Source organism: Podarcis tiliguerta, assembly GCF_965153285.1.
Source record: "Podarcis tiliguerta genome assembly, chromosome: Z".
Lineage (NCBI taxonomy): Eukaryota > Metazoa > Chordata > Lepidosauria > Squamata > Lacertidae > Podarcis > Podarcis tiliguerta.
The window spans coordinates 16,838,794-16,860,115 of NC_139553.1; the positions used below are offsets into that span (position 1 = coordinate 16,838,794).

At 46.7% G+C, this 21,322-nt stretch overlaps 2 protein-coding genes across 2 annotated transcripts; one reads left to right on the forward strand and one right to left on the reverse strand.

The window, feature by feature from the left end:
* Nucleotides 1-3,472: 3,472 nt before the first annotated feature.
* TOR1B (torsin family 1 member B) lies at nt 3,473-12,890 on the forward strand. Its single transcript, XM_083423947.1, has 5 exons — nt 3,473-3,878; nt 4,515-4,780; nt 7,018-7,193; nt 8,536-8,663; nt 9,943-12,890. The coding sequence occupies exons 1-5, from the start codon at nt 3,659-3,661 to the stop codon at nt 10,188-10,190; spliced, it is 1,038 nt and encodes a 345-aa protein (XP_083280073.1). The 5' UTR covers nt 3,473-3,658; the 3' UTR covers nt 10,191-12,890.
* A 594-nt stretch (nt 12,891-13,484) lies between these two features.
* Nucleotides 13,485-21,259, reverse strand: LOC310669589 (torsin-1A-like). Its single transcript, XM_083423953.1, has 5 exons — nt 20,877-21,259; nt 19,807-20,072; nt 18,945-19,120; nt 17,686-17,807; nt 13,485-16,123 (listed from the first exon to the last, which is right to left on the reverse strand). The coding sequence occupies exons 1-5, from the start codon at nt 21,100-21,102 to the stop codon at nt 15,879-15,881; spliced, it is 1,035 nt and encodes a 344-aa protein (XP_083280079.1). The 5' UTR covers nt 21,103-21,259; the 3' UTR covers nt 13,485-15,878.
* Nucleotides 21,260-21,322: the final 63 nt, after the last annotated feature.

Below are 21,322 nucleotides of genomic sequence, written 5' to 3' on the forward strand. Positions count from 1 at the left end.
GCATTTGGGTCAGGACCGGAAGATAAGAATTTGGGGGGGGGGGGAGGAGACGATGTGTGGCCGAATAGACTTTCGCCTTTGTGCTCTTCTTGCACAAGACCTGGCCTGGTGTCAAATGTCAGGATATTCCTAACCTTGTTTAGTTGAGGGCCAAATGGGTGGAGAAAGTGAAGTCCTTTTTCATGTGGTGCTGTCAGGTAGCAGTAAGCAACTCCCACGGCCGGTTGCCAGGAACGTACAAGACAAGGAAAAGTTATTACCACCTGCTTTTTATTCAATATTTACAGAGAGAGGCTTGGAACATAGCCTCTTGCGATAATGGCATTGTCCCGAATGACTCTCCACTCCCCTTTTCTCCCACTTCCTTATTCGTCATTGTCATCATCTCCCCTACAGGTGGCTCTGAAGGCCCTCTGCTTCTGAGCTCTTTGCTCTCCTACTTTCAAGGCTTGCCAGGTTCTGGGATGGACGTGGGTCTGGAATGCTTTCTAAAGACACTGTGCCCATCAGCTGTTGCTCTCCTGGCACTTCCTCTTCCTCCTCTCTCTCATTATTTCCCAGCTTTCCCCCTCTTCTGCCTCTGAGCTAAAACCCCTGTTGTAATGCTGAACTGTCTTCTTTTCCTCTAGAAGGCTCAGGCTGGGGAGGTGGTCTCCACCATTCCTCCTCTGCCCAGTCTCTGACAGGTGTGGAGTTAAAACTATGGAACTCCCATCCTCAGGAGGTAGTGATTGTTATGTACTGAAGTTCTCACCCTGGGCCAGGAGGGGAATACTGTAGATTGTTATGCAAATAAGGGATCGAAAGTGATGTTCAGTGATTGGATAGTTTTAGAAAATTGTTACAGTTACATTGTACTGGAGCTCTATATAAGCAGGCTGACTGAAGCCTTCAGTTCAGTTCTGTCCTGGCCTCTGAATAAACAAGAGCTGTTTGAAGAATCACTGTGTCGTCTGATATGTTCACCCACAACTTAACAGTGATGGCCACCAATCAGATGGCTTTGAAAGAGGATTGGACAAATCCATGGAGGAGGAGAGGGCTATCAATGGATATTCATGGGAACGAGTTTCCATAGTTTGTGCAACATGAAGACGTCTTTCCTTTTATCTGACCTGGATCCTCCAACATTCAACTTTATTGGATGTCCATGACTTCTGGTAATGATGAGAGTGGGAAAAGAACCTGATAACAGTTGATAACTCTTTCCTTCATGTGAGATTGATGATGGGGATGCCATTTTTCACTGTTAACCATGGTGGCTGAAAGCTCAAAATGTCGATGGAGCCAGAGCCTGTCCAAGGCAATTAATTCTTGCTTTGCCCCCATCTTCCTCCTCCCTGCTGAGTGAAGAAAGGTGGTTTTATTTCAGGTTAGGTTTTATGTTCTGCGTGTAGTATTTCTTTCAGAGGTTGTCAAATGCCCCTGCTGTTTTGGAGAGCTTCCTCTGTAGAGTTTACTTAGGGCTTTCTCAATATTTGCTTTTGGATGACAGAATTTGCACACAGCTTAAGGGTGAAACGTGCTGGGGGGGGGGACAGGACCTTTGCTCCAGCTGGTTTGGTAGCAGGCCCAGTGAGATGAAAGAAGAAATGCTACAAACGTGATCATTAATAATATTACATTAATATTTTCATTAATTTCAGTGGGGCTGCTTTGGGGAGAGCTTGGATACGATCCTGTTTATACTGTATATGGTCTGCATGCTAATAACGTTTAAATTAGCAAATTATATATATGTTTAATATATACTCACATAAATACTACATATACCGGTATTATACACAGGTATATATATTCAAATAGTATACATTAGATTTCTCTCTCTCTCCCTCTCTCTGTTTCACCAGTGCTTTTTGTCTAGGAAAAAGGCACCACTGCTGTGTACCCTTGAGTACCCCCAGAAAAAGCATTATTTCTCATGTGTTTCATTTACTTATTGATTGATTTTATATCCCTTCCTCTCCAAGGAGCCCAACAATGGTGGACAGATAGGAAATTTAAACCCAAAGCAAAAACCTTCTAAAACTATTACAATTAAAAGCATTTGAAAGCAATTACGCTCTTGTCTGTCTCTCACTCACACACAGAGTATGCAGAGATGCACACACATGCGCATGTTAATAATGCCTTAACCATCACACATATTTACTTAAAATGTCTCTCTGTGTTTATCAACACATTGTTTATTTATTCCTTTGTTACATTTACACCCCATTCCCCCCCCCCCAGAGAGCTCAAGGTGCTGTATGTGGACCTCCTCCTCTGCATTGCACACCCCAGGACCACCCTGTGAAGTAGGTCAGGCTGAGAGGCAGCTACTGCACCCCAAGGCCACCTGATGAGTTTCATGGGCCAAATGTGTGTAGGACATTGTAACACTTCTAGGCAATTGAAACCAGAATAGATAAATTTATGATATGGTTACCAGATTTTTTTCAATGAATCCGGGGACACTTTGTTTTCCTTTTTTTTTGAAGCTGGGTAGCAACAGGGTGTCAGTAGTGGGGATGGTGAGGCAAAAGACGCTGGGCCCAAGCACACATGCATATTGTATAAAGGTGCAAAGCCCTTCTTTCGCACCCTGTGAAACATAAATGCCCAGAGTTTTTTTAAAACTGGGCAACGACTCCCAAGCCTCCACCATTCAGTCAAAACAAAGGGGGAAGGAGGCAGGAGATCTGTACTGCCAGACATCCCCGGTTCCCCATCGGCAGTGGCAGAGGCAGTCAGCAGCCCGGAGCCAGCCTGGTAGCACAGTTGGCTCTGGCTGGCTTCAGGAGCTGCTCGCTACCATGGCGCCCACCATTTTTCCTCGCCGGAAGCGCCCATATGATGTGTTGCGACAAGGGAATATGACGGGTGCCACGGCAGCGGGCAGCGAGCAGCTCCTGAAGCCAGCCAGAGCCAACTGCGGTACCAGGCTGGCTCCGGTTTGCTGAGGCTGCCGCTGCCACATTTCCCGGGGACAGATTTGCAAATCTGGGGACATTCGGGGAATGGAATTTCTCCGGGGACAGATTTGCAAATCCAGGGACTGTCCGGTAACCCTATTTTATGAACCTCCTTCCATTGTCTGCCCAGCAGGACGGCGCTCAAGCCACCCTGCAAATAAAATAAAGTAATGTTATTTCATTAGAGCATGCATTTGATAGTTGATTTCTCAGAAGAGAGAGGCTTTGGGTTTGGGGGGTTAGGTCGTGGTTGTGCATAGGGTCAGGGTCATCGTCCTGACTTTAGGTCGAGGCTGTGCTGGGGACTTTGGCACTACTTCCGGGGTGTCACACCCCCCCCGCCCTAACTTTAACAACTCTAACCACTGTACTACACTGTTTATATATTTTAAACTTGCACGCGCATGCGCGCTTTATTATATTATATATTGTATTTACACACACGCACACGAAAGCAATCCACGTGCTTCTTCAGTGCTGCTCCCTTAGCAGCAGCCAATGAAACTGGCTTAGCGGTTGCTAGGATGGAAACTCCGCCCCAAACAAAGATGGCGCCGGGGCTTACGGGAAAGGGAAGGGGTCCTTGCGGGGGCTGCTGGGAGTTGTAGTCCCCGCGTCGTGCTTGCGAAGGTGGGCGGTCGGACTTGCAAAAGTAGCCGCCAGCGCGGGGCACTGCCGGCCCTTTTGCCGGCGCGGCGTCCACCATGCTGCGGCTCCGATTCCGCCTGCTTTTGCCGCCGCCGGTGCTGCTCCTGCTGCTTGGGGCCGCCTTGGGGCCGCCTGGATCGGCGGGGCTGGAGCCCATCAGCACCGGCATCGCCATCGGGGCGGCCTCGGCTCTGACCGGTTACCTCTCCTCGCCCCGCTTCTACTGCGCCTTCGTGGAGTGCTGCCCCGGCGAGGAGGAGCGGCCCAACAGCACCGGTACCCGCAGGCAGGGAGGGTGGCTGGCTGTCCCCATAGAGGGGCAAAAGCGGCATGTAGCAGCTCTAGCCCCACCATAGAGAGGCAAGGAAAGAGGGCAAAAAATAACGCAGGGCGGCCCCCCTAGAGGGGACCCCCCCTTATAGGGAAGTTGGAGTTTTTTTGTTGGGGGGTGGAGAGAGAGAAAAAGAGAGTGAAGTAGTTTTGGCCCCATAGAGTTGTTCAATTTGGTTGTGCTGTGTGTTTAAGGAAAGAAGTTGCCTTAGAGTCCATCTAGCACAGTATTATCTACACTGCACTCCTGGATTTCTGAAGGATATTCCCAACTGTAGCTGGATAATGCCCAAGGTTTATTTATTTATTGCATTTATATCCCACCCTTTTCTCCAAGGAGCTCAAGGTGGCATACACAGTTCTCCCTTCCTAATTCAATCCTCACAACAACCCTGGGAGGTAGGTCATACTGAGAAGCTGTGGCTGGCCCAAGGTCCTCCCCCGTGAGCTTCAAGGCCAATGGGAATTTGAACCCTTGTCTCCCAGGTCCCAAGCCCGGCACTCTAATCGCTGGACCCACACTGAGGGTTGCAGGAGTGCCTCTCTCTGAAATCATCACTCTCTACTTTTGCCTCTCTGCAGCGCTCCGGCAGAATCTGGACAATAAGCTTTTCGGACAGCACCTGGCGAAGGACGTGATCCTGAAGGCAGTGACCGGCTTCGTCAACAACCCAAACCCTAAGAAGCCCCTGGCGCTCTCCCTGCATGGTTGGGCAGGGACGGGCAAAAATTTTGTCAGCCAGATTGTTGCTGAAAACATCCACAAGGCAGGGCTGAAGAGCAAATACGTCCACCTATTCCTTTCTACACTGCATTTCCCCCACGACCACCAGATTGCAATGTATAAGGTGAGGGTGTAATTGGTTGAGTGTTTTTGCAAGGCTTTATGTTGCTGATTCTAGGCTTATTTTGTTTCCGTTTTACAGAGTGGGCAAAGTGAGGCGGCTCTCAATCTCAGCTGGAGCTGATGGAGCTGTAGTTGAAAGCATTTGGCTATCATTGGGTTAGTGAAGGCTGTAGTACAGTATAGCCAAGAGTACTGAGATATCTGAATAGTAAAACTCAGTAGTGAAGCACATGCTGCCTCCACTCCAAATACCACCTGCTGGGAATCTCAAGGAGTTGTTGTGGTTAGACCTTGCTGGTGCACCTCCCACAGGCATCTGGTGGGAACAGGATGCTGGACTAGGTGGGCCACTGGCCTCATCCTGCAGACTCCACTTATATTCTTAAGTTTTTTTGCACGCAGAAGGTCCCAGGTTCAACCCCCAGTATCTCCCTTGCCTGAAAGCCTAGATAACCACTACCAGTTAGTGTTGACAATACTGGGCAATATTGGCAATATTGAATTCAGCTCTTTAATCAGAACTGTGAGAACTAGAATTTTACTTTATGTTAAGGGGGAGGGCTGTAGCTCGCTGGTACAACACCTGCTTTGCATGCAGAAGGTCCTGGGTTCAATCCTCAATGGCATCTCCAGGTCTAGGAATGTCCTTGTCTGAAATCCTGGAAAGCCCCTGCCAGTCAGTGTTGACAGTACTGAGCTAGATGGACCAAGGGTCTGCTTCCTGTTTTCCTTTTCCAGGGTCCCTAGTCCCCTAAATAATTGAAAGCTTTTTTCCTTACTTTTTCCTGATCATTCTTTAAAGCTCCTTTTTGCATCCATGAGTGCTAGAAACTTAAAAGTTACTCTAAATGAAACAGAGGTTCTCAGGAACACTGGGTTGTACACGGCATGCTAAACAGTAAACTTGTGGGGAATCCTAGCTTGCAGAGGGAAACTGAGGTCTCTGGGACTTGCGCCAGGTAGAGGCTTTGTTCTTCGTTTGGAAATGCTTTCAATATTCTAGAAGGTCAGGAGAAGGACCACCCAGAAAAAGAAAACTTTGGATTTTTTGGATCCTATTGCTATGGCCTGTTGAGCACTCTCGAAAACCAGTAGTGGTCATTTGCCTTCCAGTAAAAGGAGTTAATATAGGAGAATAATGGAAAGTGAAAGCTGAGAGTTTGTGGAGCTGCTTCCTTTTTTAGGAATGGACGGAGCTGCCTTATACGACTGTGGTTAAGAAGCCCCTGTGTCTGAGAAATTGGTTAGTTGCCTATCCTGGGTGGGGTTCTCAGTTTGGGGGTGCTTCTGCATCCAGTTCTGTCACTGGAGGCTCAGCAACTTCAGTGGACAGTTCAACAGCTACGGCCATCCCGGGACCAGGAAAGACTTGCTACAGTAGTTCATGGGTTGGTTGCTTCAAGACCGAATCACATCAATTTGCTCTGTGTGGAACTTCCCTCACACATGACCCAGAAGCTTCAGTTAGTGCAGGACGCTGCAGCACAATTGCTGACAGGAGTGAGGCCTCGTCAGCATTATAACACATGTTCTCAGAGATCTGCACTGGTAGTTCAATTGCTACCGGGCCATGTTCAAAGTGTTACAGTTTGGGACCACTTTATCTGCATCACCTTACTCCACATGTGCCTACTTGAATGCTTTGATTGCCAGATTGGCACTACTACAGGTACCATGTAATACCCATTCCACATTTTAAATAACTTGATCATTTAGTGGGGCAGCAACTCTACTTTGGAACTCCCTGCCTCTTGATATCAGGCAGGCACCTTCACTACACTCTTTTCAGTGCCTCCTAAAAACATTCCTATTCAGCCCAACCTGCTCACATGCTTAGAAAGTTGATGTGGATTTTAATTTTAGTAAACTTATTGTGTATCATAATGTATTGCATTTCCCCCGCTTTAAAGTTGTTACTCTACAGTTATGTGTTCCTGTGAAAAAAGTGTGTTGCAAGTCAAACTCTGTTTTAAAGGGTGGTTTTACCCTCTGCCAGGCTCAGGCCAGCAGTAGCCCTCCTCCTGAATGCAGTTTGGAATGAGGGTAATTTACACCAGTTTAAGTCCACCACTCTCTTGGACTTAAGGATCACTCTGACTGTTGCTTTGTTTCATTGGTCAATTACTCAAGTAGGGTGTCAGGGTTCTTTAATGTTAAAATCAGAGCATCCTCCATAATTGGGTTGATGCTGAAGAACTGTGAGATCAACCTTTTATCCTCCTTACTGCTTTGGCACAGGAGCAATTGCAGAAGTGGATTCGTGGTAACGTCAGCGCCTGCGCCAAGTCGGTATTCATATTTGATGAGATGGACAAGCTTCACCCAGGACTGATAGATGCCATCAAGCCTTTCCTCGACTACTACGAGCAGATTGACGGTGTCTCCTACAGGAGGGCAATCTTCATTTTTCTCAGGTTGGGAATCTCTTTGCCTGCAACCACAAGCCCTTCATTTGATGGTTTCCTTTTGAAATTAGACGAGTCCCGCTGGATCAGATCATCAGAGGCCCATCTAGTCTTTTAAACTGGAAGCTCAGAAGCAACTGAGTACAACAGCAACTCTCCCCTCCTGTGGTTTCCAGAGCTGCCTCTGACAAAGGAGGTGGAGCATAGCCAGCAATAGCATTAGGTAAAGGTAAAGGGACCCCTAACCATTAGGTCCAGTCGTGGCGGACTCTGGGGTTGTGGTGCTCATCTCGCTTTATTGGCCGACTGAGCCGGCATACAGCTTCCGGGTCATGTGGCCCGCATGACTAAGCCACTTCTGGCAAACCAGAGCAGCGCACGGAAACGCTGTTTACCTTCTCACCGGAGCGGTACCTATTTATCTACTTGCACTTTTACGTGCTTTCGAACTGCTAGGTTGGCAGGAGCAGGGACTGAGCAATGGGAGCTCACACTGTTGTGGGGATTCGAACCTCCGACCTTCTGATCGGCAAGTCCTAGGCTCTGGTTTAACCCACAGCACCACCCGCGTCCCTCCATCAATAGCATTACCTCCTCCTAATCCTGTTTCAAAGCTGTCCAAGTTGGTGGCCATCACTACCCCCTGTGGGAGTGAGTTCCCTGGGTTTAATTATGCATGAAGAAGGACTTTCTTTTATCTGTCCTGAATCTCCTGACATTCAGCTTCATGGGATGTCCACAAGATTGAATGTCAGGAGAAAGGGAGAAAAGCTGTTTTATATCCTCTTTCTCTGTGCCATGCACAATTTTATAAACCTCTGTCATGTTACCTCTTACTGACCTTTTGTCTAAACTAGAACGTCCCAAATGCACCCATCATATAGGGGAATCGCTCCATCCGCTTTTGGCTGCCCTTTTCTGAAGCTTTTCCAGTATCCTTTTTGAAGCAAGGCAACCAGAACTGTCCGCGCTACTCCACGCAGGGTCGCACCACCAATTTAATTTAGTGGCTTGACGATACCGGTGGTTTTATTTTCAAACCCTTTCCTAATGATTTCTAGCATTTTCCCTCTTCACCACTTTTTCATACATTCCTCAAGTGGGGGTAGAGGGGACTCACCACATACCAGCATTCTACATGTCTAGATAGGCTTTGCCTGAATTTTTTTTTTTATATATATAATGTTTTTAGCATGCACCAAAAGCATCTGACTGTTGTCAATAGGCAGGGAGTTTCAAAGTTTAAGTAAGACTGGTTTCTTACAAAATAAGGATGTGTATTGCTGGCTCTGTTATGAAGCATATGGATTCCTAACATGCATCCCACCCACCCCTTTGGCTTTTCTGGCAGTAACGCTGGGGGAGACCTCATCACCAGAGTGACCTTAGACTTCTGGCACAATGGGCGGGACAGGGAGGAGATCCAGCTGAAGGACCTGGAGCCTGTGTTATCTGTGGGCGTCTTCAACAACAAGAACAGTGAGTTTCGTTGGCTGTTCTTTGCCCTCCCCCTTCCTTGTCAAGCAAGAGATTTTTAAATTCTTCCTAACTCAAAGTTCTGTCTCCCATCTGTGGCCCTTTGGACTGTTGTCGGACTCCAGCTCCCATCAGCCCCTGCAACCTGCATGGGAAGTGGTCAGGCACGAAGAGAGTTGAAGTCCAACAACATATGGAGGAACAAAGCAGTGGCTGCCCCTGCCTAGAGAGCCACTGCCGGTCATTGTAGGCAATTCTGAGCTAGATGTATTCTTTAGAATTTATATACTTCTCAGTTTAAAAATCAAATAAGCAGTTAACCATTAGCCAACCAGAGTATATTGAGAAGCAAAGCGGATAGTAAACCTCATCTTGATTTAACTGTTGCAACAGGGACCCCACTCACCACACGCAGGAGGGAGGAGAGAACCCTGAACAATGGTATGCAAGCCCTTACATAGACTTCTGAAACTACCCACCCTGTAGCTCAAGACCATTGCCCCCAACATGTATACATTACAAAAGGAGGCAGTCTACAGCAGTAATCCTGTCTGCCAGGATACCTGATAATGGTCACTGATTGCATTACTTGGGCAGTCTGGCCATTCTTTTGTTATGGTTAATAGTTTAGTTCCTGAGTCCCATGTCTCACCCTGGTCATACACAAATAGGCCCTTAAGGCAGGATTTGCAAGCAAAAGACAATGGGAAGGCTTTCCCATTTCCTTCCTCCTTGCAGAGAAATATTTGAGGTCAATTTGAGAGAGTAAAAATGGCTTCAGGATTGCTCTTCTGTACTTTTGCAGACACATGGTTTATATACTTATGTATGTGTTTGCCTTGTACATTTATGAACATTTAATTTATATTTGAGACCTTAGAATTCTTATAATATAGAGAGGTGGAAGGGACTAAGAGGGTCCTCTAGTGCAGGGGTCAGCAACCTTTTTCAGCCGTCCCTCAGACCATGTGGTGGGCCAGAATATTTTTTTGGGGGGGGAAATGAATGAATTCCTATGCCCCACAAATAACCCGGAGATGCATTTTAAATAAAAGGACACATTCTACTCATGTAAAAACACGCTGATTCCTGGATTATCCACGGGCCGGATTGAGAAGGCGATTGGGCCGCATCCGGCCCCTGGGCCTTAGGTTGCCTACCCCTGCTCTAGTGCAGCCCCCCTGCAAGGCAGGACTCACAGCTCAGTTATCACAATATGCAGAGGCAACGATATCTCCCAGTTCCCAAATCCACTCACCTTTTCAATTTTGCCCTTCCCCAGGCGGCCTCTGGCACAGCAGTCTTATCGACCGGAATCTCATTGATTACTTCGTGCCATTCCTTCCCCTGGAGTACAAGCATGTGAAAATGTGTATCCGGGCAGAGATAGTCTCCCGCGGCAACCCTGTCGACGAGTCAGTGGTCCAGAAGGTGGCCGATGAGATGACTTTCTTCCCAAAGGACGAACGGATCTACTCCACCAAGGGGTGCAAGACTGTACAGACCAAGTTGGACTTGGTGGATATTTGATTATTATTTTTTTTAATGCCATTAAACCAGAAAGAGGAGGGTGGTGAAGGGTTTCTTAAATCTGTTATCCTCTCTTTCTCCAAAGCACTTTTAAAACTTTTTTTTTTAAATGAAAGAAAAACTCTGGGTGTGCATTTTAAAAAATATTGTGTGGGGCTCTTAGGAGCTGTTGGCTTTTTGTGGTCACACCTTAGGCATTTCCTCTTGCAATGTGCCACCAAGGAAACAGGTACCACTCTTGGCTTTAGGTAGAAATCACAAGTGTAAGACCAGGAGGGCAAACTTGTGGACCACCAGATATTGATGGAGTACATCAGGTGTAGGGAACCTTTGGCCCTGCAGGTGTTGCTGAACTACAACTCCCATCATCCCTGGCTACTGGCCCTGCTTGGTGGGCACCAATGGGAGTTGTAGTTCAGCAACAATTGGAGGGCTGAAAGGTCTTCACACCTGGTTTGTAGCTCCCTGACTGTTCACCATGGTGCCTGCTTCAAGCCTCAGTAACAACTGGAGATCCACAGGTTGCCCACCCATGATGTAAGACAAGCCCACAACTATGGACCATAAAGCATTACCGTTCAACAGCTGGGATTTGCTAGGAGTGACTTTGCCTCTCCTCTCCGCATTCCTCTAGACCAGTGTTTCTCAAACTTAGGTCCCCAGATGTTGTTGGACTACAACTCCCATAATCCTTAGCTGGCAGAACTAGTGGACGGGGATAATGGATGTTGTAGTTCAACATCAGCCAGGGACACAGATTTGAGAAACACTGCTCTAGACTATGACACTCGGTCTGAAATGAAGGATGGCTAATGCTGTTGTGGCATCCGTACCTGCTCCCAGGTGTCATTTGGGGAATTTCAGCTCATGGGGTCATTGGGAAGCAGAGTGCTTTTCTCCATCTTGTTGGCTAAAGCATTGCAAATTGTGCAAGGGCATCTTCCTAGGGAAGTTATTTAGTGTGCAGGTAACCAGTGGCATGGCCAGCTCCCCCTATGGATGGAAGAAAAGGTGGGGTCCTCTCTGTATATGGGACTCTAAAGCTCATCCACCTTCGGCTGTAACAATGCAGTTAGGTATCACATTGAGCTTAGGGAAACTGGCTATAATAGGCCATGAATTTGTATGTCTTTGCCCCTTAAATCTTGACAGTCATCCTTCCAGGAACAAAACACTGTCCCTAAAGGAGTGGGGAGTGTTGTGTGTGTGTATAATTTGCCTGTTGATGGGCTGGAACATTACCCTAGAGTTTTTGACGAGGTTTGCAGCTTTGGTATAAGTCTGAAAGGGGATTTAACTTTGGGTTCACTGTTACACATAGCCTGATTGGTTTGTTCTTTCCCAAACCAGTATGCCTTCCCACCCAATGATGTTGGATTCCCAGTTCCAATCAGCGCACCCACACCCCAGCAAGTGTGGCCAGGAGTCAGGGATGATGGGAGTTGTAGTCCCCAGCTATAACTTCTGGAGGACACCAGGGTCAGGCAGCCTGGTTTAAATCAAGGAGGACTAGAACCCTTCCTCTCGAAATAATGCCTCTCGCTCATCCTACCTGTATATATTTTTAATGGAAATTAAGGAACATATTTTTAAAAGTATCTCTTATCCCTCTATCCTTCAAAATGGTGATAAATTTTTTATTAAAGTTACAGAGATTTGGGTATGGTGGGGAGAACTGGGTCAATTAACTGCCCCCCACCGCAGCAATAAATATGTTTAGCACTATTTGCCAACCTGGGGCCCTTTAGATGCTTGACTAGGGGTGATGGAAGTTGTTGTCCGAAACATTTGGAGGGCCACAGGATGGTGAAGGCTATTGTAAGGCTTAATTAAGCAGCATTTATTTAAAGGAATGAGAACATGAATGTGTGAAATGCAATTGGGATGTGTATGTGCGCACAGCAAACAAGTAACTCCAGATGCATCTGAACAGATAGAATAGGCTACTCTGCAACTTCCTGTTTGATGGAGTTTTAGGAAAAGTAGATCCATTGAAATTAACTGTGATTCAAGTCGGTCCTTTTCATTTCAATGGGTCTGTTCTTGAGTGTGACTGATATCAGCTATAACACTGTGTGTGGCTGTAGAGAGAATCCTGTTTAAGCAGGAGCTGCCAACTGAGCTCTGTTCTGCGTGTAGCGGTACAATAAAAGTCCGCTGAGCATGAGGGCAAATCGCTTAGGTTCCTGCTGCGGTAAAAAGTCGCTGCAAGGGACTAGGCATGAAAGAGGTTGGTTGCATAGTCCCTATTCTCCTATAGCCTGGACACCATCTCATCAGATATTTTGCCAAGAGGCAGAAGTGTGCTGGTTGAGTGTGTACTCACTTTATCTCACCATGAGGTTATGATGTTCCTTCTCATTCTTCACGGGGTTGCCCCACAGCCCTGTGGTGAAATACAATGACTTCTTCGCCACTTGGGAATGCAACGGCCAGAAAAATCACCAAAGGATAAATTGGCAGTCTCACAATACAAGTTCAGAGTGTGAGGTTTGATTCTGTGTTTCCCCTTTTAAGAATCCAGAGGAACAACTCATATGTGGCTGAGTAAGGAGATCAGAATCAGTGGTTATGGAAAAATTGAAACTTTTAATTCATTTTAAAGATGGGCAGTGTGGGCTACGTTTTGTAACTTCTATGGAGTGATTGTAGGTCAGTTGCTGCTATCTATATTAAATCTTGGTCAAAAGTACCATAAAACAGGTCTCTTGGCTTTCCTTATTTGCTCAGGTGTTCAAAACTGCAGCAGTTATGATACTCTGGATACAAGAGTAAGCTTCAACTGCCACAAGCTGCTGTCGTAAAAGGTTTTCATCTGCGTTCTCCTGTTGTCTTTCTGCCTCCTTAATCCTCCCTGTGGTTTTGTTCATTGTCTAGGGAGCCTGATTTGTCAAAAAAGCCAGTTTCTAGGAGATGAGAAACTTCATTGAAAGTTCATTGAAAGACCAGGCCAACCAGATGACCCCAACAGCAGCACTCCCCCCCCCCCCCCGCATTTGTAATACCCAGCAACTGGCATTCAGAGGCAAAATGTGCCTCCAACAATGAGGAGAGAATGCAGCCATAGCTGGTCAAATTATGCTGGCAATGCTTTTTGCTTATTTGCATGGCAGGGAACGGGGTGTTGACAGTAAAAGTCTCCTACTGTACAATTAGTGTCATTTACATTAACTTGCTCACCCACCAGCAGCATTTTACAACAACGCCCCCCCCCCCAAAGGGAAAGTGGTCCATGGTCTGTGAAAAAGGTTACTTGCTCCTGTTTTAAATCAATAGATACAGGACAAAGAGACATTTGACCAATTATTTTACAATTTTATTTAAAAAATCAGTTGCAGGAGGGCATAATCGGGTAGTTCTAAATCAAAAAAATCACAAAGCTGCAGTCTTTTCCCAACAGCACCTAGTTCAATTTGCTCCATGTCTTTTGGCTGGTTCTGGGTTTGAGGAAGACCAATAAGAGCACAATCCTCTGTGTGCACTTAGAAGCAAGTCCCCCTGAGTTCGACAGGGCCTCCTCCCACCACAGAATATGCCTGCCTGATGCCTAAGTGATGTGTTGCACTTAAAATCGGTTTGAAGAAGTTGGTTGTGACAAACTCTTTCACATGTAGTTCACAGCAAGGAAGTTTCACCATCTCCCCACCCTGCAAACACACTTTGTTCAGTTCTTCACTCCTACAGAGGCTTTTAAAAAAAATGGGAGTGGGAGTTGGGTAGAAGGAAGGGACAGGGGACTTTCTTAACTAATCAAAGCTTGATTTCAAGAGGACCAAAATGCAATTGACTTTATGTGTCAGTTGACACATTGGTTTTTTACTAATGGTTGCTTAAAATAATAATTTGAACTTCTCGGCTGGCAAAGTATGTTACAGTGATACTGCCCTGCTACTCAATCTTGTTTCTACATTATAGCAGTTGCTTTGCAGCCATCACTGTGACAGCTGTTACCCCTGGGTTTGTCCTGCCAAGCCATAGTGAAAAGTGTCCCTGTCCATGGTTTGGTGAGTAATGTGCAAAAGTGAGCCATGAAGAAGAATTTCTTCACAAATGCACAGACTTGACACAAAAATGCCCAGTGAAGGGCAGCTGTTAACTTTGCTATACCGAACAGATTCCTCCAGGAGAATTTTCTTGGAGGGACATGACCAAACTCAAACGTGTGTGTGGCAATCTATATTTTTCTCTCTTCCACACTCCTTCCTGCCACCAATGTGAAATTAGGCCTCAGGCTGACTGCCTGTGAGCTAGATGCTGCCAAGTGTTGAAATGAGGACCTCTTGACACAAATTGCATAATCCAGCAGCAGCACTTGTGCTTTTCATAAGATGCACTCACAAGTGCCTTTTTAACATTGGTTGCACTGGCTTTTCTTGAAGCTAGGCTGGAAAAGTAAAAAGATACACAGAGAGCTTTCAGAAGATAATGCTGAGAACTTGGGAGTTGTGTTCAGTAAGATCGAGAAAAGCTGTTTTCCTTCTGCCCTACGTGAGCTTTGATTTATCAACTGCTCTTCTCCAGCACAAGATGGCTTTATTGGGATGAAAATCCAACACGGCTTCCCCCACCACTCAAAATCAGCCCCTGGAAAGCTGTCACAACCCACAAAACAGCAGGAGTGGAAGTTGTCCCACCTGTACTTTAAATCATCCTGGAAACCCCTGCCTGTTTTTGCCTCAGTGGTGCCAAGAGAAGTGGGAATTAAGGCAGGTAAAAAAACAACAACCCCTCTTTTCCTGTTAGTGCCACCAGTGACTACTACATACTCCCTTTTGATGGAGAGTGCTATTTTCAAAAAGCCTTTCTGAATTTGTCATTTTTGTTTACATATAAATTAGTCTGAATATCAAAATCTCTCACAACCCCCTGCATTCTGAGATTTAAGGCAGTGGTTTATAAGGTTTTGAGGGTCAGGGAATCTTTTGCGTCACACCTTGCAGATTGCAAAGGATTCTGGGAGTGGCCTAGAGGGCCACATCTACTGACAGGGCAGTAGGTAAGTTTGTTACACTCCTCACATGTATAAGGGCGCAAATATTCTGCTGCTGAATGGAGATGGGGGCCAAGATGGAAGCCAGTATGACCCCCACAAGTATTCCCTCATTGAGGTTTTTCCACCCATACTGGCCAATTTGTTGATGAACTGCCCCGCCCCCCAAACACTTTCAAAGAACAGAAAGCTACCCCTGCAAACAGTTTGAAAATACCATGATACATAGCTCTCTCTGCCGCTACTACTGAAACCATTCAAGAAAGAGTTGGCACTCATGGAAAGCTAGACATCTTTTCCTAAGCTGCCTCAAGAACATTCCTTCATTCCTTGGGAGAAGTCATAATTTTTAAGAAAATTGGAAGGTGGTTCCAACATCAGAGATCTCATTAGAACTCAGTCACAGACATAGTCACTCTCTAGAATACTGGTCCATAAAGCAGATGTGGAAAAATTCAAGTGGTTTTCACAGGGCAGGCATCAGTAAAAGATGCTCTGGAGTGGACCAAACCACAACACAAGGCCACAAGACTGAGTAATTTGTAGGATCAGGTTCGTCATTCCTTCCACTCTGAGAAACTATTGAGCTGTCTCCTCTCTTTACATAATTTAAAATCTTTTTAAAAAAGATTCAGTTTCTCAAAGTTCTGTGATTGGGTTCATTTTCTTCGAAAATCAGGTAATCATAAATATATGCTTTACAGGTAGAAATCCAGCTTTGTACAAACAGTCTTGCATCCCTTATCAGAGTAGATCCGTTCTTCTTTTGGGAAGTAAGTCATCTCGTCGGCGACCTGGGTCACAATGTCCTCATCCACCTCATAGTCGCGGGATTCAAGCTCGACCCGAATGCACATTTTCACATGCTTGTACTCCAGAGGCAGGAAGGGTACAAAATAATCAATGAGGTGTTTGTCGATCAGGCTGCTGTGCCAAAAGCCACCTGCAAAGGAAGGTAGCAATCTTGTTTGGTATGGGGTGGGGAAATATTTTTCTTTCTTTCATATATTAATTTTCTTTTTGATTTTATCATTTTGTCCAGAATTGCTTAAGGTATAAATACAATAAAATAAAGCCCAATACAGTACACTCCATGCCCCAAATACAATAATTTAAGCTTAAAGGTAAAGGTAAAGGTACCCCTGCCCGTACGGGCCAGTCTTGCCAGACTCTAGGATTGTGCGCTCATCTCACTCTATAGGCCGGGAGCCAGCGCTGTCCGAAGACACTTCCGGGTCACGTGGCCAGCGTGACATCGCTGCTCTGGCAAGCCAGAGCCACACACGGAAACACCGTTTACCTTCCCGCTGGTAAGCGGTCCCTATTTATCTACTTGCACCCAAAGGTGCTTTCGAACTGCTAGGTTGGCAGGTGCTGGGACCGAACAACGGGAGTGCACCCCGCCGCGGGGATTCGAACCACCGACCATGCGATCGGCAAGTCCTAGGCGCTGAGGTTTTACCCACAGCGCCACCCGCATCCCTAATTTAAGCTTGGTGAGGGACTAAACACATAGTACAGGAAATTATGGCCAAAATCATAACATAATCATAATCAGGCTCATGGGCCACTTAGTCCAGCATCCTGTTCTCACAGTAGCCAACCAGATGCCCCAACATAAAACCCTCAAGCAGTACCCAAGCACAAGAGCAGCCCTCTCCCCTCTTGTGGTTCCCAGCAAGTGCTATTCGGAGGCATTTTCTGCCTTCAGTCATGGAGGCAGAACATATGTAGCAAGTAGGCTAGCCCTCTCCTCTGTGAATTTGTTTAATCCCCTCCTAAAGCCAATCTATGTTGGTGGCCATCACGGCTTCCTGCAAGTTCCATAGTTTTAAAAGCCAAACAATAACAATTTTGTGTTACTAGAGGTTTCATTTGCGCTACTTGCTGAGCTGGGATGTTCTTCATGTAATCAATGGAGACTTTTTTAGTCCGGGGGGGGGGGCACATTCCCACTTGGGCAACCTTCCAGGGGCCACATGCCAGTGGAGGGTAAGACCAGAGGTAAAAGTAGGCAGAGCCAGTGGAGGAACAATGGATGGGATTATTAACTTTCGTACATGCTAGTTTCACCAAACAAAAGCCAGGTTCACACACCCCAAGGTGCTGGTCCTGCATACTCTTGAGTACCCCCAGAAAAAAGCACTGCACTTTCATCAAGGTAAGTAAGAGCCACTTTTCAAGGAAAGATTCCAGGCAGCCAAAAGTAGCTCAAAATAGCCACAGGGTTAAGCTGGGTGGGGGGAAGCGAGCTTGGGAAGCCTTCTGAGGGCCAGAGACAGGGCCCGAGAGCCTCATTTGGTCCCCAGGCCTACAGATTCCCACCCCTGTGTTAGGCAGCATTGATTTATCTCATTTGCATGCTGCTAATTCACACAAGGTAACATGGCAGCATACAGCAGCATATACACAGCACCATCTTGTTTTATTTTTTACAAAAGTATGGTTTACAAGTATTTCAATCAATAAAAAAGGACTGCAGGTTTAATATCCCTGATTACTCACTGTTTTTGTTATTGAAAACAGACAAGGTCAGGTCCAGGTCCCGTAAGCTCAGGTCCTCCCTCCTCTTTCCCCTCCTCCAGAAGTCCAGCGCCACCTCGGTGATCTTTTCAGCCCCTGCATTACTGAAGTGAGAAAGGAAGGCATTTTTCAACAAGTGCCAGCTTTTAAAACCTTCCTTGCAAAATTTGCACCAGTTGCCAGCTTGCTACAAGCCCAAGTTCAAGATACTAGTACAGTGGTACCTCTGGTTGCGAACGGGATCCGTTCCGGAGTCCCATTTGCAACATGAGCAGAACGCAAGCCATCATTTTGTATGTCTGCGCATGTGTGAGTGGCGAAACCCGGAAGTAACCCTTTCCGGTACTTCTGTGTCACCACGGGACGCAACCTGAAAAAACGTATCATGAAGCAAACGCAACACGAGGTATGACTGTACTGATATGTAAATCCCTATACAACTTAGGACCATGTTAACTAACAGCAGCCTGCTGGATCAGGACAATGGTCATCAAGTCCAGCATCCTGCTCTCACAGTGGCCAACCAGATGCCTGTGGGAGTCCCACAAGTAGCATTACCGGCTCCAACTGTGAAGACACAGTATAACCATCATGGCTGGTAGTCATTGATAGCCCTCTCCTCCATGAAGCTGTCTAATTCTCTTTTAAAGCTATATAGATTGGTGGCTACCACTCAAGGTTAGTTGAGAGAACACCTTATCCCTTACATGCCCTGTAGATCCCTGTGGTGAAGTGTCTCCTGCAAGTTCCAGAGATCTCAGAAGCCCATTCCGTAATAACTTGGAGCAGGGCCTTCTGTGTGGCTGCCCCAGTTTTACAGATATGGCAGGTGCCCACCATCTGCACTTTCTGAAAACAATTGAAGACATATTTGTTCTGACAAACTTTCCCAGCTGGATAAATGGATCTTTACTATGAGTGCCCAGTGCTTAAAGTTTTTTGATTTGTTTTAAATGTATTAGCTGCTTTTCTGTCTTTTAACTGTTTTTGATTACCTACTGTGTAAATTGCCTTGAAATGGCCATTTAGAAAGCAATTAGTAAATTAATGATAGTAGAGCAAGAAGCTAAGCTGGAAGAAGAAAATTCCCTGCCACCAGATGATCAATAATTTAATGCCTTAGGCTATGGTGATGAAATCTTTCTTCAGGACGTATCCCAAAGATGGAGACGAGAGCTTTTAGCGCCAGCTCCTAAATTTAGATGTACTTTTGCAGCTTCACATCTAGGCTTGTTCCTAACCTGAGGAAGATGAAGATAGCTTTCCGGTAAGACACACCGTCCAGCTCCTCGTAGTAGTCCAGGAAAGGCTTGATGGAGTCGATAAGGCCAGCATGCATCTTGTCCATCTCGTCAAATATGAAGACGGATCTTGGGCAGCTGCTCACATTGCCCCGGATCCACATCTGCAACTGGTCCTTGTTATTTAAAAAGAACATGGTCTGTTTATTGACAGTATTTCAGACAAAGAGACAGTACAGTGGTGCCCCGCAAGACAAATGCCTCGCAAGACGGAAAACCCGCTAGACGAAAGGGTTTTCCGTTTTGGAGGTGCTTCGCAGGACGAATTTCTCTATGGGCTTGCTTCGCAAGACAAAAATGTCTTGCGATTCTTGCAATTTTTTTTCACTCCCCACCCCCTTTTTCTAAGGCACTAGCTACTAATAGCCTTTTAGCAGCTAATCCGCTAATCCCTTAAGCCTTTAATAGCCGCTAATAGCCGCTAAACCGCTAATAGGGTTGCTTCGCAAGACGAAAAAACTACTAGACGAAGAGACTCGCGGAACGGATTCTTTTCATCTTGCGAGGCACCACTGTATTTGTTCTGTGTATTGACAATATTTCAGACAAAGAGACACATACCCTTCCAGGCAACCTCCTGGGGGCCTCATGCATGCGATAGGCAAGCACCAGAAGCAAGAGTGAGCAATTAATGCACATTCCACTTTTGTAGGGTAGGCTAGTTCCTAGTTCCTGCTCCCCTCTCTGTTCTCCATCTAGGCCAGCACTTTCAGGGTTCAAGGACATGTTGCAGCCCTTCCCCAGAACCACAGCTGTAAGGCAATAGTTACATCTAGTCTTAAGATGCAATCGGTCTTTTTACCTTGTACTGGGAAATGTTCTGCTGATGAGGAAAATGCAGAGTGGATACAAACTGATGTACAAATTTGCTGTTGAGGCCTCCTTCAAAAAGGCTCTCCACGATTATCCTACTAGCAAAGTTTTTGCCAGTCCCAGTCCAGCCATGTAAGGAGAGTGTCAAAGGCTTCTTCGGGTTTGGATTATTCAAAAATCCAGTAAGCGATTTCACAATCACCTTCTTCGCCAGATGCTGCCCAAAGAGTTGGTCATCCAAACCCTCTTGAAGCACTGGGGGGGAATAAAAGGAGTAACTGATTAAAAGAGCATTTTGGAAATCTGAAGTCCTTCTGTGCAAGCATATAATTTTTAGCCTGGCAAAGATTAGTGTGAGGAACCCAACCTGTATGCAAAAGCACTACTCCAGTAAGCCACGAAGTAAGAAGAAGAATAGAATTCTATTGCTGGAAGTGACCCTAAGGGTTATCTAGCCCAAGCCCCTTAAAATTCCCTGAGAAAGGCTCGGCTTCTTGATTTGTGAGCAGAATCACAAATTCTTGGCTCTTTCAACCTTCATATCCAGTCGTCAGTGGGGGCAGGGGTTCCGTGGTCAAAGTGCCTAACGGAGCAAATAAAAAAGGAGGGAAAAGGATACCCACAGCTTAGTAATAAAACAGGCAATGCTCATGCAGAAGGTCCAAGGTTCAATCCTCAATGACATTTCCAGGTAGGGCTGGGAAAGATCCCTGTCTGAAATCCTGGAGAGAGATGCTGCCTGTTGGTGTGAGCAATACTGAGCTGTATGGACCAAAGGTTCTCCTTCCCTGACAACTGCACACACTTTCCTTTCATCTTCTTCCTGTGATGTCACAGCAGTCACCTCTAGATCCACAGAAACACTTAGGCGGACCCTGCACTGCCACTCCCCACCCCTTCCCTGACACCAGTGGGAGCGTCTGGTTTCCACCTTCCTTCTCTGATATCAGAGCATGCACACCACTCACCTTTGAGCAGAGCTCACCCCACCTGTGCTGCCACACTCTGACGTCACAGAACCCGAACGCGAAATTCTCCCCCCGCCCCCCCCCAGCTCACCTGTCCCGCTGCGGGCGCCAGGCTTGTGGAGGCAGCAGTGGGCGAAGTAGCAGTAGAGTTTCGGGTAGGAGATGATTCCTGTGAGGGCGGAGGCAGCGGCGCCGGCTATGGCCAAGCCCAGGCTGATGGGCTCCACCGCCTGGGCGGTCGCGCTCAGCTGCCACAGCAGCAAGGCGGCGCCCAGCACGAAACGCCTTCCCGCCCGGCGCGGGGGAAGGAGCTTCATCGCCGCCGCCGCCGGAGGACGAGGAGCGGGGCCCGGGGGGAGCAGGACCCCGCTGCTTCCCCGCTGCCCAGTTTGCCTCAGAGTGGGCACTTCCGGTTCCTGGAAAAGCAGGGAAGTTAAATTTCCGGCTCCGTGGGCGCCATCGTGGTGCCGGGCAGGAGCAAGGGCAAGGGCAAATGATTGGCGGAGCGCAGAGCCAGTGGGAAGCTGTGGAGAGAGT